The following is an 18,113-nucleotide window of genomic DNA, read 5'->3' as shown; positions in this document are numbered from 1 at the left end:
CTTTCCCAAGTAATAGAAAAATAAACTAGGAGGATGAAATATCATACAAAGGCCACAAGCTCAGTGCATTGAACCTCTTATAACATACGTGTTATTTCAAGTCCTTATTCCGACTTAGGGTTCCTTTTACGAAGGTGCGTTAGGACCATGACGCGCAGAATAGCACGCACTAAATTGCTGCGAGCGCTAGCTGCTACCGCCTCCTTTTAAGCAGGCGGTAGATTTTCGGCTAGTGCACGCTAATCTTCTGCGTGCGCTAAAACCAGTGGCGCACCTTCGTAAAAGCTACCATATAATCATCTACGTCGATTCTCCATCCCACCCTTAAATCTCCCTCGCTCTATTTATTTGTTTATATCTAGGATAAAAAAAATTTTACTTCACGATTTACTTAATTTCATAATACCCTGTTTCCCCGATGGTAAGACACTGTCTTATTTTTTTTGGAAGGCCAAAATATGCTCTAGGGCTTATTTTCGGGGGGGATGCCTTATTTACCCATGAAGAAGACTACAGTACACAGTTATTGTTGAAAAAAAAACAGAATTTTATTACGTTCGCGATAGGTACGTTCGCAATGCGTTCGTTGGAGGAAGAAAACGGTCGGCTGAAGAATCGGTCGGCCGAAAAATCGTACCGTGTATGGCCAGCTTTATCCATCATACCATATATTGTACCATTTAATGTCCCCAATGTTCTCCATCAGGGAAATACAGTAAAGAGATTATTCTGTAGTGCAGCATCAGAGGGGACTTGACAATGTGAAACCATTGTTTATATACCGTATGCATTTTAAACAGGCTTTATATACAGTAAGTGGTATTGCTCGCAGCAAAAGAAACCTGTCTGCGTGTCTCACTTTTGGATGTTCTGGCCGTGAACAAACTCCTGCAGTCTCCGTTAGGGAGGGATGAGGGAAGCTGCCTGCGTTTCCTGGCGCGGAGTCACGTGCGCGCGCTGCAGTCCTGTCACTTCCTCCTCTTCACTTCATGACGAGGCGCGGCACGCAGCCATGGAGGCAAATACGGTAGACGGAGGGACCACACGGAGTCACCCACCGTACCACCCGATTCGGGTAAGCGCAGGTATCGGTGGGTGGCTTATTTGCGGGGGGGTGCCTTATTTTACATTTTTTTCTAAAAAGGGGGGGCTGTCTTATTTGATGGCCCTGCCTTATCATCGGGGAAACAGGGTAGTAAAGAACGAATACGAGAAATATATTTATCTACAAAAATTCTGAATGAAAGAAACAGCGACACTTACCTATCTTGGCTCTGCTGCTTCTTTCATTCAGAATTTTTGTAGATAAATATATTTCTCATATTCTTTCTTTACTATTATGAAATTAAGTAAATCGTGAAATAAAATTTTGCTGACTGTCCACAACAAATTGTGCTAAAAAGAATTAAAAGGAAAACACAAATGTACCCCTACCGTCAACCCTTCACTATTTTTGCCTCCAAGTGTGTATAAAGTGCCATCATTGGGATCCGGAAGAAATGCCGGCCTACAAACAAAAAAGACCAAATTAATATTCTGGCATATGAATATGTTAGCTCATGAGAAATGTCACTAGCTCAAGTTCAATTTATTTAATATAAAACCAGAAGAAAAATCTAAGCGGTTTACAATAAAAAGTTAAAAATTAAAAAAAAACAAAAAACCCAAACCCCATAACAAATTAAACAGGGTAAGAACCAAAGGAAGACAAAACATAAAGAAAACCAATTGAGAACTATTGATGAAACGTTTGAGTTCTTGCAAGCATTATGCATAACGCAGTCGGAGCTGTGCAGGAATAAAACACTGGATTCAGACTTCGTTTCCAACAGACTACACGCTTAACAATTGCGAACAGATTTGCAGACACCTAGGTGGGTCCTGATACAGCAGTGTCTCCTTGAATCTTACCATGGCTTTTGATTTCATAAACCCTTAGATCCTATCAGTTGCAAGTCATGGGGGTGGGACTATATGTGAACCGTTTAGGTCTCTCTTTTTTTTTTTTTTTGAAGAACAGATTTCAGGGGACCAGGGTCGATCATGTTAGCTCAACACCCTGGGTTATGAAGTCTAATGTTCTCCAGGGCTCTATTTTAGTTTCATGTTAGTGATGACATGAATGATGTAATATCAATTATATTACATACGTTTTATGTTTGTAACCCGCCTAGGCCTTAGGCAGGCTAGAAATTTTAAAAATAAGAACATAAGAATAGCCTTACTGGGTCAGACCAGTGGTCCATCAAGCCCAGTAGCCTGTTCTCATGGTGGCCAATCCAGGTCACTGGTGCCTGGCCAAAACCCAAGGAGTAGCAACATTCCATACAGAATCTCAAAGAATAACAAGATTCCGGAATCCCAGAGAGTAACAAGATTCTAGAATCCCAAAGAATGCAACATTCCATGTGGAATCCCCAAAGAGTAGCAAGATTCTAGAATCCCAAAGAGTAGCAACATTCTATGCTACCGATTCAGGGCAAGCAGTGATTTCCCCCATGTCTGTCTCAATAACAGACTATGGACTTTTCCTCCAGGAACTTGTCCAAACCTTTCTTAAAACCAGCTATGCTATCCACTCTTACCACAACATCTGGCAATGCATTCCACAAGCAAATACAGACAGAATCATTAGGCACTGAGGATTTAAATGTCAGTTATACACAGAAGATATCTAGATGTACAGTGACCATGCTATGGTAATAATAAACTCCTGGATGCATCATTTTGTTTATGTTTTTCATTAATGGATACAAATACAGTGGTACCTTGGTTTACGAGCATAATTCGTTCCAGAAGCATGCTCGTAATCCAAACGTATATCAAAGCAAAGTTCCCCATTGGCCATAATGTAAACTCAGACGATTCGTTCCACAATCAAGGTTTGCTATGGTGGACCAGGGGTGGGTACCTGCTTGTGGGTGCTGCAACCCCTTCAGCTTGGTGACTTCATCCCCTCGGGGTCCCCGTACAGCTGCCCTCCCGCTTCAAGCGAAGCCTCTGCCACCCGCCAGCGCCTCTCAGCTTCTGATTTAAGCCGTCCTGTGTAAGCACGAGCTCCCAGCTCCCAAATTAAGCCGTCCGCTGTCCCGATAACACGCGCGTCACATGTAAGCATGCACATCGACGTTGTGCGTGCTTACACATGATGCGCGCATTACCGGGATGGCAGGCGGCTTAATTCGGGAGCTGAGAGCTTGTGCATATGCTTACGCAGGACGGCGGACAGCTTAAATTGAGAGCTGAGAGCTCGTTCTGCAAGTCAATGCTCGTTTTGCGGGGTAAGATTTGCGGGAGTGTTTTGCTCATCTTGCAAAACACTTGCAAACCGAGGTTTTGACTGTATAGATAGACGCGAGACAACATAAACCATAAATAGCTTTATCTTAAACTCTTAATAAGTCATCAGATGTGCTTTCCGTATTTGATCACTTTTAACCAACAGAAATACATGTACAGCTTAGGCAACGATTTAATGAACTTTAGTTGTTATCAAAAGCACTTCTCAATGACTATGTTTTATTATTAAATAGTTTCAAAAATTCCCATTTTCATAGGGGTACTAAAAAGTGCTGATCTTCGCACTCCAGGTTTACTATGTCGGCTGGGGACCGTTTCGCCCAGTGGCTTTATCGAGGTCGTGCCCTCCTCACTGCCTTCAGTGCAGTTTAATGGATAAGCATCAGTAGGTTCTCACTGAACCCGCAGAAAAACAGAGTTCTTTTGGATTAACAGGCCTGTTCTGAAATACCCACCCCTTCTCCCCCGTCACCCTCCAGGAGTAAACCAGAACCTCCATGCTCCACATGCAAATGCATAAAATCGACAGCACGGCTCGGACCTGCTTTGCCCAATTGCTAGATATGATTCATCTATGGTCTTATCTATCTTTGGATTAGCTTGTACCAGTAATTCAGGGCCTTCTGTTGGGATGATTTGCTTTATTTAGGTTTACTTAAAAAATCAACTCGATACAATTCAGCAGAATGCTCTTGACTAACAGCTGAGCTGGCCCTGGAGGTGATGGCATGGAAAATCATTCAACCTTCCCATAGGGGCACGATTTCAGAAATGGTCCACCTCCAATATTATCTGATTTGCGAAACACACACATGTAGTCCAGAAATTGAAACCAAAACTTACTCTTCAACGTGCGTTGGGACTTGAAGTACAGGATCTACCCAAAAAGAACAAGAAAGTAGGTTAAATTTACTGTGTAAAATGAAATGCCCTGAAGGCTACACTAGGACTAACTCTAGAATTGTGTTTCCTTTACTGTTTCTACTAATGGCACACACCCAAGAGTCAAGCATTGAAAGGAGAATTTGATCCTGATTTTCAGAGCATTATAAATAGCACAACAGTCTGCAAATACTGAACTCAAACTGTAAAGCAATCCAGGAAACACAGGTTGCAAATTGTCAATTTTAAATCTTTAATATTTAACATTCCATTAGACCAGGGCTGTGAATTTCTGCTGACACTGCCAGCTATGATGCAATCCAGATCCTGGAAGCTTAGTCTTCCCCCTTTACTGCATGTACATCACATTGAATGGTTTTGGATCTTTAAACAAAATGTAATATTACACATAACGAACCTGAGTAAACATATAGAAACATAGAAACATAGAAAAAAGTGGCAGAAAAGGGCTATAGCCCACCAAGTCTGCCCATTCCAAGTATCCCCTCTCCTGAATTTACTCCCTTAAAGATCCCATGTGAGTATCCCATTTTCTCTTAAAATCCGTCACGCTGCTGGCCTTTATCACCTGGAGTGGGAGTCTGTTTCTATAACCATAAAGCCCTATGACCTCACAATGCAGATGTAAAGAGCTTTAGCCAATAGGAAGAGGAGATGCAAATGTTAAGAGCCTTAGCCAATAGGGAGAGGAGGAGATAGTGGATGCTGTGGCCATTTGGCCTTTATCTGCCATCATAGAAACATAGAAAAAAGCAGCAGAAAAGGGCTATAGCCCACCAAGTCTGCCCATTCCAAGTATCCCCTCCCCTGAATTTACTCCCTTAAAGATCCCACGTGAGTATCCCATTTTCTCTTAAAATCCGTCACGCTGCTGGCCTTTATCACCTGGAGTGGGAGTCTGTTCCAATGATCCACTACTCTTTCGGTGAAGAAGTACTTCCTGGAGTCGCCATGAAACTTCCCTCCCCTGATTTTCAGCGGATGCCCTCTGGTGGTCGAGGGTCCCATGAGCCAGAAGATATCATATACTGGTTCTTTCTTCACCATACATGGCTCGTTTAGAATCTATTTGGCAGTGTACATTTTTCATTGCATCATCAGTTCTTTGGAATTCACCTCCACCAGTTATTCGATCTGAATTATCACTTAGAAACATTAAAGTGGCAATCAAGATTTGGCTGTTTAAACAGGCCTTCCCGGGATGACTGATGCGGCTTGCCACTTGTCCCTCTCGGCCCTTTGTTCCTGCCTCCTCCCTTTTTCCCCCTATGCGAGGGGCCGCCGAAAAGTTCTCAGCCCAACCAACAAAGTTGGGGCAGTCTCCATCGAGCACTTAGTCCAGCGATTTTCCACTTTTTTCATTCCATATTTTTCAGATGGAACAAAAAAAAGTGGAAAATCGCTGGGCTAAGTGTATAGCCCTCGATGGAGGCTGCCCCAACTTTGTTGGTTGGGCTGAGAACTTTTCGGCGGCCCCTCGTACTACCCCAGACTCTGGTCTGTTGACTTGGGGTATTTTCAATATGATGCCTAAATCCGAGTTTAGATGTTTGGATATTTTGCGGATCACACACAAAAATCCAGTACCGATCGTGGCCATTTTCAAAACTGCAAAATGTCTGTCTTGGGGTTTTGTTTTGTTTTTTCCGAAAATGGCCATTTTTCAGATGTGTGTCTATCTTTTTGAACCATTTTCGAAAAACACACATCCAAAAGAATAATGCACAAAACAAGCCATTGAGATGTAGGACAAACCAGCATTTTTAGTAGACTGGCCACATAAACATCTCAGATTAGCAGTGGGACACCTTAGAGGGCCCTGTAGTGAATGTCACATAAAAAGTCCAGGACCACATCTCACCATAACCCCTTTATAGTGTAAGTTGAGACCTCCATAAGCCACCCAAAACCTACTGGACCCAACAATAGCCTTTATGCCTGCACATATATGATGGTCCAGTAGGTTTTGGTGCACTCACATATTCTACCATAAGTTAGAGTGGGATATGGGCCTGAGTCCCCATCTCTATGGTTGACTACATCGCCTACTAGGCTACTCCAGAGACCTTCTGGCTGCTAGGCAAGTATGTACTGTTTCATTCACATTTTGATGGGGTAGGGGGGTCAGTGACCACTGAGGGAGTATTGGGGGGGGGGGGGGTCATGTTTTTACATCCCTGCAGTGGTAATCTGGTCAATTTGGGCACCTTTCTGGAACTTATTCATTATAAGAACAGCCTTACTGAGTCAGACCAATGGTCCATCTGGCCCAGTATCCCGTCTTCACAGTGGCCAATCCAGGTCACAAGTACCTGGCAGAAACCCAAAGAGTAACAACAATCCAGAGCTGAGATTGTGATGTCATAATGCCTCACTCCACCAATGCTTAAGAGCCAACCTCATCAGTGATGTCACATTGACTATACTTGGCTCACATAAGAATAGCCATACTGGGTCAGACCAATGGACCATCTGGCCTAGTATCCCATCTTCACAGTGTCCAATCCAAGTCACAAGTACCTGGCAAAAACCCAAATTATGCACTGGACGTATTCTTAAATGTTCGATTATAGCAGAAAAATGTCCAAATCATAAGCCCGGCCTAGATGAACTGCTGATCAATAGCATAGTTTCCAAGCTGTATTTAAATTTGATATATCGCCTAAAATAATTGTCAAAGCAGTTGACAAGTTTATATTACAAAATTTCTAAAATTTAGGGGAGACAAAATTTAGACAGAACAATAATAAGACTCACGGAAACGAGCGAGAAAGGGGGGAGGGGAAAAAATCCAATGTGTAATAGGACAGTCCAAAAAAGGTCAGTACATTAGGGGAGGGGGGAATGCCCTTCCTTCGTCTGTATCAGTCAGCGGAGAGAAGTTACATATCGTAGGCATCCTTAAATAAGAATGTTTTTAAGTTCGTTTTGAATCTGTCCATAGATATCAGTTTAGAAGACAGGTTTCAAAAATAGCGGATCGGAAGGGTTTAGCGAGAAAAATGTCCATCTGCCCCTTTTTGCTACTTTTTGGATGGTTGTCACTTTTGAAAATGAGCCCCATAGTGTGGCTGTTTCTGTCTTATCACATTATTGCAGTTCTTGTACCGTACCGTAACTAAAGCACGCTGACAATCCCACGCAGGACTCATGCGCGTGGCCTTAAAACAGTTCCTGTTAGCACTCTGAGGGGGTTTGGAAGGGGAACCCCCCCCAGTAAACTTACAATTGTTCGTGCTTCCGTTGAGGGGAGGTGTGGGGGAGGGAACCCCCACCCCTTCCCCACCCCTCACCCATTACAGTGGAAACTGACGTTTTCCTTCGAGTTTTGGGTATTCGGCAGTTTTCAGTGTGATAGGGGGGGCACCCCCCCTGCCAACGGAAGCACCAACACTTGTAAGTTTAGTGAGGGGGTTCCTTCCCCACGCACCCTCCTCAGAGCGCTAACAGGAACTGTTTTAAAGTGGAGCGCATAAGTCTTGTGCGGGATTGTCGGCGCGTTTTTGTCAGGTCACCGTTGACTGCCTCGCTCTGCCTGTGCAGTTAAAAACGGTATAGAAAATTCTAATAAATAAATACATATAACGACATCTTGGATTGTTGGTTCAACATTGTCTTGATAACGAATGTGACTGTTCGGCCGATTGGATGGACCGCACAGGTCTCTTTATCTGCCGTCATTTACTATTTTAGTATGCCAGTTTTAGTGTATGAATCTGAAAAGGGGGTGTGGCCAGAGGAGAGCATGGGCATTCCTAAAATTTATGTGCGCCGTTATAGAATATGCCCAGGGTGTGCAAAAGTTTCAAGTTTTATGCAAATTTGATTGAATGCTTTTCAGTAATTTTAAGTGATTTACAAGTCAAATAGGGGATCCAATATTATAGAAATAAATAAAATCACACGGACACAAAATAACTAACCAAAAACAAAAGGAAAGAGGGAGGAAGTAGAATTCATAATAGGATCAAAGAATAACATTGGGCTTGGATTTCCCTGGCCTAAATGGGCAAACCCAAAATTTAGGCAACGCACTGGAACAGCGCAATTCTATAAGGTGCATGTATCCTTTCTAGAATCGCGCAGTGCGCCATTCTAGTCTGTGCCAATTTGGGGGGCACCATATTGAGAATATGATCCCGAACATATGGTATTCTATAGGTTACGTGCATAAATGTGAACCCCACCCAACCTCTAGCTATGCACTTGCCTACCTATAAAATACGGCTAAGTGGGACAGGCCCAGACTGACCCCAACACATTGCAGTATTACGCTCTCACGTGACCCCCACATTGTTGTATTACCGCCTCATGTGACCCCCCCACACACATACACTGCTGTAATATCCCCTCACGTGACCCCCCCCCCACTCATTGCTGTATTACCCCCTCATGTAACCCCCACACACATTGCTATATTACCACATCACATGACCCCCACAAACACACGGTTATATTAACCCTTCATGTGACCTCCCCACACTGCTGCATTACCCCCTCATGTTACCCCCCACACACACTGCTATATTACCCCATCACATGACCCCCCTCAAGCACATGGTTATATTACCCCATCACGTGATCCCCAAAACACAGTTATATTAACCCCTCACATGACCCCCACATTGTTGTATTACCCCTCATGTGACCCCCCCCACACTGCTGTATTACCCCTTATGTGACCTCCAATACACTGCTATATTACCCCTTCATGTGACCCCAACACATTTCAGTATTACCCTCTTACGTGACTCCCCACACTGCTCTATTACCCCCTCACACTGCTGTATTACTTCCTCATGTGACACCCCTCAAATAAAAACACTGCTTTATTACCCCCTCACGTAACCCCCCCACACTGCTCTATTATCCCCCTCACACTGCTGTATTACTTCCTCATGTGACACCCCCAAATAAAAACACTGCTTTATTAGCCCCTCATGTAAGCTCCCCACACACTGCTGCATGAATCCTCGAAGCTGATATACTGGTATCACCATCAGGAAAGTGTTTTCTAGTAACCCCAATAAATACAATTCATTTGGGAGAACTGAAATAGGTAGAGCTAAATTAAGCTGCAATTGCAAACTAACTCTTGTTTGTCTTTCACATGAATCTTTTCTAGTCACACATGTGTTACACGGGCAACGATGATGCAAGAGGAAGGAAAGAGCCAGTCTCACAAACACAGGCTCCGGCTCCAATTGCACATAACAGGGTTCAAATATCAGACAGGAAAGAGCAGGGAGAGAAGCAGCCACCAGTCCAACTGTCTGCAGATGCTTGCTTTTTTAGAGAAATCTCTAAGCGGACCTTTCTTAAGACTTTGAAATGTCTTTGGGGTTCTTTACCTTTGTCAGTCCCCACTGACCAAGCATGTATTTGGAGCCTGAAGAAAAACAGAGGTGACCCACTCTGACCTTTCAGATTCTCTATTGTAAGGGCAGGATTAATTCTTCAGTGGGCCCTAGGCACTCAAGTACACTGGGCTCCCTGGACCCACCCCTCCATGGCCCTGCTCTCTCCCTATTCGCCCTCCTTCGAGAGTGTACGTCTTGGCCCAGCTCCAGAAGTCCAAGTAGCACCTTCTCCCTTCTTCATTATTCAGTGCAGCCAAATTCAGTCTTCAAAAAGCCACGGGCAGCGGTTCCAACACGCTGCCCACCACTGACCCGGAAGCCTTCCCTCTAATGCAAAATCCCAGTGTCAGAGGAAAGGCTTCTGGGTCAGCCGCAGGCGGCGTGTAGGAGCCGCTGCCCGCGGCCTTTTGGAGACTGCAAGGCCGGCTGCACTGAATAATGAAGAAGGCGGAATGAGGCAATACTTGGACACCTGGAGCCTGACCCAGAGGCAGGTACACTGACGTCATCAGAGCAGGCAGCATTCTGGGCCTCCCTGAACTCTTCGGGTCCGAGGCCTACCCTTTAATCCTGCCCTGTCTATTGTGTGTGTGTCACCTTCTCCTCTGCCCGGTCCTTCTCGCTAGAGATGCATCACACAGGCTGTCAGGTTTGTCTGTTGACCTTTCTTACGAGACACCCTATAGCAGTGGTCTCAAACTCAAACCCTTTGCAGAGCCACATTTGGGATTTGTAGGTACTTGGAGAGCCTCAGAAAAAAATAGTTAATGTCTTATTAAAGAAATGACAATTTTGCCTGAGGTAAAACTCTTTCTAGTTTATAAATCTTTCCTTTTGGCTAAGTCTTAATAATAATATTGACATTTATAGCTAAAGAGACAGATGATCAAGAAACTGTTTTATTTTACTTTTGTGATTATGATAAACAGACCGAGGGCCTCAAAATAGGACCTGGCGGGCTACAAGTTTGAGACCACTGCTATAGGCTAAGGCTCTTTATACCTGCATTGTGATGTCATAGAACTTTATGGCAGATAAAGGCCAAATGGCCCATCCACTATCTCTTCCTCTCCCTATTGGCTAAGGCTCTTAACATTTGCATCTCCTCTCCCTATTGGCTAAGGCTCTTTACACCTGCATTGTGATATCATAGAACTTTATGATTATAGAAACATGATGGCAGATAAAGGCCAAATGGCTCATCTAGAGCACAGTTCTTCAACCGCCGGTCCGCAGAAAATTTCTGCCGGTCTGCGCAGGGCCGGCAAGATCAAGTCGGCAGTTAAATTTCCTGCCGACTGCGGTTCCTCCCGACTGCGGTTCCTGCTGATTAATGTTCCTCCCAGCCTCAGGCGATCAAGATAGGCTGCCAACGTCAGGGCCTTCACTCTGTGAGTCTCGCCTGTTCAGAAACAGGAAGTTGAAACAAAATAGGCGGGACTCAGAGAGTGAAGGTCCCGACGTCGGCAGAGTGTCTTGATCGCCACCCCTGCCGAGTTGCTGAAGAGGGCCGCGGGGAAGTTGCGATTAGACCGGAGAGAGCTGCAGATTCAGGTGCAGGTGGAGGGACATGGTCAGCGTGTGTGAACAAGATCCTGCGAAGCCTTCACAGTGGCTGTCTCCCCTCCCACCAGCTCTCCTATTTGCCAGGGCAGTGATTTACCGGCAACTTCCTGCAGGCACGTACCGAGAGCTGCTGGAAGGGGAGGAAGCCACTGTAGGAGGCTGGGAAGGTGCTGGAAAAGGGAGAGCTGTTACTGGACTTGAAGGGAGTTAGAAGGAGAGATGCTGCTGGGAGGGGAGGAGGGAAAGGGATGGGAAGAAAGTTACTGTTGGATAGAGGGAGGAGGGAAGGGAGAAGAAAGAGAGATGCTGCTGGGAGGGGAGGGGGGAAAGGGATGGGAAGAGAGTTAATGTTGGATAGAGGGAGGAGGGAAGGGAGAAGGAGAGATGCTGCTGGGAGGGAGGAGGGAAAGGGATGGGAAGAGAGTTAATGTTGGATAGAGGGAGGAGGGAAGGGAGAAGGAGAGATGCTGCTGGGAGGGAGGAGGGAAAGGGATGGGAAGAGAGTTAATGTTGGATAGAGGGAGGAGGGAAGGGAGAAGAAGGAGAGATGCTGCTGGGAGGGAGGAGGGAAAGGGATGGGAAGAGAGTTAATGTTGGATAGAGGGAGGAGATAAGGAAAAAAAGGAAGGAGGTTAGGGAGAAAGAAAAAAGGAAGGAAACAGCTGGCAGGGAGATTACAGGAGGGGAAGGGGGTCAGGGTGGAATGGAGAGATCAGATGAGAGAAAGGGGAGAGAGAGGAATGAGAAAGTAGAGAGACATTGATGCTGGAAAGGGAGTCAGCAGAGAAATGAGAGAGGGATAAAGATGCTAGATCTGGTGTAGGAGAGATAAAAATGAAGAAGGCAGTGAAGCTGGAATGAATGATGTAAAAAGGAGAGAGGAGGATGGACAAGGAAGAGGGGCATAGAAAGAAGTCAGATACATATGGAAGGGGGAGAGGGCAGACATTGGATGGAACGGGCAGATGCTGGAAGGAAAAGAGTGAACAGAAGATGAAAGCAGAAACCAGAGACAACAAAAGGTAGAAAAAAATAATTTTATTTCTATTTTGTCATTATAATATATCAGATTTGAATTATATATCCTGCTAGAGACATAACTGGGGACTGCAGTATTCTGTTAGCATGATATTTCTATGTAGCATTCTATAATAACTTGGTTTGTTCAGTTTTCTTGATAGTAGAGGGGATATATGTGAAGGGGAAGGGAGACAGGAGTTTTGTTGGTCCGTGCTCTATATATTTGTATTTATAAAATTACAATTGTTCAGAATATTGTTTCTTTTTATACTTTAATAAAATACGTTCAATATAAAATCATAATTGCGGCTTGTGCAGATGGGATCAGATGTTTTGCGGGGACCGAGCTCGCGGAGACTAAATTTTAGTCCTAGTAGTTTGCCGGTCCACAAAATAATTATTTTATTTCTGCCGGTCCACGGGTGTAAAAAGGTTGAAGAACACTGATCTAGAGCATCCACTGTCTCCTCCTCTCTCTATTGGCTAAGGCTCTTAACATTTGCATCTCCTCTTCCTATAGGGCAGTGGTCTCAAACTCAAACCCTTTGCAGGGCCACATTTGGGATCTGTAGGTACTTGGAGGGCCTCAGAAAAAATAGTTAATGTCTTATTAAAGAAATGACAGTTTTGCATGAGGTAAAACTCTTTATAGTTTATAAATCTTTCCTTTTGGCTACATCTTAATAATAATATTGTCATTTATAGCTAAAGAGACATTTGATCAAGAAACTTTTATTTTACTTTTGTGATTATGATAAACATATCGAGGGCCTCAAAATAGGACCTGGCAGGCCACAAGTTTGAGACCACTGAGTTAAGGGGAAGGGTTAATCAGCTGGCTGGGTTGGACGGCAGAGGGGAGAACAGGACAATCAAGCCATTGTGACATCACTGATGAGGCTGGCTCTTATTGGTGGAATGAGGCATAATGATGTCACAATCTCAGCTCTGCTTCCCAAAGACAAACAGGATGTCATGGTTACAGTTAAGCCAGTGGTCTCAAACTCAAACCCTTTGATGGCCACATTTTGGATTTGTAGGTACTTGGAGGGCCTCAGAAAAAAATAGTTAATGTCTTATTAAAGAAATGACAGTTTTGCATGAGGTGAAACTCTTTATAGTTTATAAATCTTTCCTTTTGGCTACGTCTTAATAATAATATTGTCATTTATAGCTAAAGAGACACATGATCAAGAAACTGTTTTATTTTACTTTTGTGATTACGATAAACATACTGAGGGCCTGAAAATAGTATCTGGCGGGCTGCATGTGGCCCCCAGGCTGCGAGTTTGAGAGCACTGCCCTATAGCAACTTTCTAAATGGACACTGACCAATCAGTTCACAATAAAAAAGCAAAAGGGAAAGAAAACCAAACAAAAAAAGGAGGTTTTAATGAATTCTGTTTATCGCAAGCAATTGGTCCTATAAGAGTCCCAACCCCATCCTCTTAGGTGAAAAACAAAACAAAAAAGTTACAGAAGTTCAGAAATATAAAATCTGCAACTTTAGTCACCTTTTCCCAGAGAGGCGTCTGTCTGTGTTCCTGCCCCAGAATTTTCACATCTTCCCACCTTTTTCTTATACTTACCTCCCTCTTTTTTTTTTTCAGTTCAAAAAAATTTTTTTTTTTAATTGGTTTTGTGATAAAGCAAAAAGGCATACAACAAGATCAAGGCATGCAAACTGATTTAATCCAATCTAATATTTGTGTGTTGCGCACACCTAAAACGGGCTCTAGGCGACTTGAAAGGAAGGGAGGGAAATGGGATAGGGTGGGAGGAAGGAGCGGAAGGGGGACAGGAAACCTCAAACTTAGGCGAATTAAGTCAAGGTCAGGTGCTTATGAAGATCAGGGAAGAATTAATTGTCGAAGAGTGAGGTTTTCAGTTTCTTTCGGAATAGGGTATGGTTGGTTTCCGTTCTTATAGTCTCATTTAGCGCGTGCAAAATGCTAACACGTCCACAGAATATAATGGGCGCGTTAGCATTTGTTTAAGCGTGCTAAATCGGTTTGCGCGCCTTAGTAAAAGGACCCCTTGGCTTCTTCAGCATTCTGTGGTACATTTTCATAAATTTGGCTTTCATTTTCACCTTTTGCAAAAATATTTCTACTATTTCTTCTGTGCCCGGCTAATTTATTTGCTCATTTTTTGTGTGGGGGTGTGGTGGGGGGGGGGAAGGTCTTATCGATTACTGCTAGAGAAAGGGAGGAAAGGAGCTAAATGATAAAGGCAGAAGAAAAGAGAATATCAGTCAAGGGAGTGCAGTTTTCAGAGAGGAATATTAGGCAACCAGGGGGAGGGGAGGGGAGGGGGGGGGGGAAAGCACCAAGATTGCACCGGATGAGAAGCAGGAGAGTCACGGGAAGAACCGACCCCTATGGGGTTGATCCTGATCTCTCCTGACCTTTTTCTCTTGTTGGTCTTTTAAGTTATTTTCCAGGATCCCATTTCCATTTGCGATTTCTTTACTCTGTATCTTTTCCATTCCTCCCCTACATCTATCTTTGACATTAAAATCCTCACTCTTTTTTTTTTTTCCTCCATGTCTCTGGTCTACCTTTTTATCCTTTATCCTTTTTAACCTCCACTTAAATAATCTCTTCCTCCCCAAAACACCAACCAAGTATTCAGATCCCTGAAATATAACGTAATCTTATTTGTACTCTAACTGTAATCTATTTGTTATATCACACAGTAACGTACAGTCAATTTAATATCCAATTTGCAAGTTCTTCCGGAATTAATCCAGCTACCTCTCCTCCCTTGTAACAAAAAAAACAAAAACAAAAACACCCCAAAACTGTTGTAACCTCACTGGAAATGTCCAGTTAGGCTCTTTTGTAATCCGCCTTGAACTGCAAGGTATAGGCGGAATAGAAGTCCCTAATGTAATGTAATCTATTTCCAGATTTAATTCCTTCTCGTCTTCCCTCTTCTCCCCTCCCATTCTTATTTCTCTAGTTTTCCCAGTTTCCACCTGTCTCAATCCTTCTCCAGCTTCAAATTGCTCTCCCCCCCCCCTCCCCCATCTTTCATGGGCTCTCTAGCCCCTCATTTCCACCCTTGAGACTAGGGAGCAGGGAAAGCAACATCTACTGTACCTTCCTTCTGCTACTTGTTCTCTTACTACTCCCAGATCCTTCACTGTTCCTCAGTTCCTCTTTTTTATGCTTTAGCCCCTTCCAGAGACTCCAATTCCCCCTTTTCTACCCTCTCTCACCCCTTCAAATATGCGGCAAGAAAGGGACATTTCACCTTCTCTGTAGTCTTGTCCCTTTCAATTTCCTCCCAACCCCTTTCACTAGTTTTCTTCACTCGGTCTTATAGTTAGTCATACCATCACCCAATCACATTGTCCTCACTGTCCTCCCTAACCTCTGTTCAGTTTCCTAGGCCACACCATCTTTCCACCTAATCTATAAGTCCCCAATGTTCCATCCTACCCAATACCTGAGTCCTCATTCACAATCCCACCCAAGCCTTGAATGCTACACCCAGTACTCAGCCAGTCTTAGAATAGATCTTCTTCTGGTCTTCCACCCAATCCTAGATTTCTGCCTAAAGGCCATATTCTCTAAAGTTACCGTGCAACGCTAAACCATCGTTACCTCACAGCGTAAAACGGAAGGCCTCAAAAGCGGCAGCGTGCATTTGTCCTGCGCTCAAAATGTCAGCGTGGGATTGTCAGCACACCATTGTCCTCCGCGCTGTTGACGGTGTACCTCGTTAAGTGCATTTATTTTACTGCCCGATTACTAAAAGAGCTCACTGTGGTCTTTTCCATGCTTTCTAACAGCCTTCAATCGAGCATGGAAAAGACCATGGTGAGCCGTTTTAGTAATCGGGCAGTATTATGCAAATGAGGTCATTAATATTAAAAAAAAATACCTCTCCAGGCAATTCTCTATAAGGAACGCCCCTCCGTTTATGAGGAATCTGTCATAGCCTTACTTTCCTGTCAGTGTCTGAGCTCAGACCTGCCACCACGAATGGCCCCGATTCCTCCTAATTAGAGCCCAAAAACAAGCCTGGTGGTCTAATGGTCTAGTGTCCCCCAATCCCATGTGGAAGATCAGCAAGCTCCCCCTGACAACCCAGCACCACACCAAGACTGGTGGTCTAATGTGCTATCCACTCCTCCCCCCCCCCCCCCAGTGCCTATTTTAGAAGACTGGATGGAGGGATGCTCACTTACTCCCGCCAGCAGGCCCACCTCTTCAAAATGGTAGGCCTTCCCCTTCATGGTGCATCCAGGAACTTGTCCAAACCTTTTTTAAAAACCAGCTACATTAACTGCTCTTACCACATCCTCTGGCAACGCGTTCCAGAGCTTAACTATTCTCCGAGTGAAAAAATATTTCCTCCTATTGGTTTTAAGAGCTTAAAATAAGTTTGGACCTGAGACAATGACGGGGGTCAAGCAACTTATCTGGTCAAAAGCACAGGACAAGAAGGGCATCATGCACCAAAGGGCACCTCTGAGAGCCCCAACCATGCACAAATGAGGAAAGCCACAATGCCCATCTCTTACCCACTAATTTCCCCCTCTCGTATCCCCCTTCTCCCCTAGCAGACAATATCCCCGATTCCACGCCACGCTATATTCTCTTTCTCTTCCAGTTAAGGCAAGTACAGTAATTAAGGGCTCCTTTTACAAAGCTGCGCTAGCGTTTTTAGCGCACGCTACACGGCTAGAACCAACGCCAGCTCAACGCTGGCGTTGAGCGTCTAGCGTGCGCTAAAACCGCTAGCACGGCTTTGTAAAAGGAGCCCTAAATCTAAAGAGAGAGAGAAAAAAAAAAAAAATCTCAAAGCAGCAGAATCCTACACAAAATGAAACAAAATGTTCCTGACCGCACTTGCAACACTGGTTTTTGAGCTCTTTGAACAGTGCCTAGTGCTTGAGCCCCAAAGTGTTTGTTTTTTTTTTCCTGCTGGTCACAACCCGTGTTGGCCATTTCAATGAATGCAAACAGCACAGGATTAAAGTTTGAATACGAAGCTAGCCCTTCCTGCAGAACCTGATGATCGAGTTTGGTACTGCTGGAACAAATAGTGGTCTAGTGCAATAAATGAAAGGCATGAGCCACAGGTTTTAACAATTGCAAGCAGTGTATTAGAGCTCTGGCATGTCCTATGTACAGAACTTTCTTTCCCCTTGCTTTCCTTTCCTGTCTGGAATGGTTTTCTGGTCACTGTTCTCCTGGATTTTTCTCTTGGTTTAAAATACAACTGTGCAACAGCCTACCTCACTTTATAAAACTACAACTGGGCAATCTAAATATACCTTGCTGGCAGGGTGTCAGGTCAAAAGCGCACCGGGACAAAGGCGCGCCCAGACAATTGAGCGCAGTGCGGAGGCGTGCGCCGCTCAAAATTACTGTTTTTAGGGCTCCGACAGGGGGGGCGTGGGGGGGAACCCCCCCACTTTACTTAATAGACATCGCACCGCGTTGTGGGGGGTTTGGGGGGTTGTAACCCCCCACATTTTACTGAAAACTTCACTTTTTCCCTGTTTTTAGGGAAAAAGTTAAGTTTATAGTAAAATGTGGAGGGTTACAACCCCCCAAACCCCCCATAATGCCGGCGCGATGTCTATTAAGTAAAGTGGGGAGGTTCCCCAACAAAACCCCCCATCGGAGCCCCTAAAAACAGTAATTTTGAGCGGCGCGCGCCTCTGCGCTGTGCTCAGTTGTCCGGGCGCGCCTTTGTCTTTCGCGCCGTTGTCTATGAATCTGCTGGCAGTAGCAGGTTTCAAGCTGCTTAAGCCCAAAGGATACGAGTGGTTTTCTTCAAGTCTACCTTGTTAATAACAATTTTTGGACTTTTCTTCCAGGAACGTGTTCAAATAATTTTTTTTAACCCGCCTATGCCAACTGCTTTAATTCCACAGCATTGTAATTTCAGTAAAAGGTTGGTCAGAAGGAAGACAAAAGGATACCAGTCTGGTAAATACATTAC

The 18,113-nt window shown here is 44.3% G+C and overlaps 1 protein-coding gene across 2 annotated transcripts in view; it reads right to left on the bottom strand.

Moving 5' to 3' along the window:
- Positions 1–18,113, bottom strand: part of ERN1 (endoplasmic reticulum to nucleus signaling 1) — a 164,931-nt gene that overhangs the window by 72,930 nt on the left and 73,888 nt on the right. For both annotated transcript variants that reach the window (XM_033960709.1, XM_033960710.1), the window contains exons 3-4: positions 4,144–4,177; positions 1,435–1,507 (exon numbers count right to left, since the gene is read on the bottom strand). In XM_033960709.1, coding sequence (XP_033816600.1) covers positions 1,435–1,507; positions 4,144–4,177 — 107 coding nt within the window. The remainder of the gene's footprint in view (positions 1–1,434; positions 1,508–4,143; positions 4,178–18,113) is intronic.

Source organism: Geotrypetes seraphini, chromosome 10 (genome assembly GCF_902459505.1).
Source record: "Geotrypetes seraphini chromosome 10, aGeoSer1.1, whole genome shotgun sequence".
Lineage (NCBI taxonomy): Eukaryota > Metazoa > Chordata > Amphibia > Gymnophiona > Dermophiidae > Geotrypetes > Geotrypetes seraphini.
The sequence above is the reverse complement of the archived record's forward strand: the minus strand, read 5'-3'. Positions and strand labels throughout refer to the sequence as shown.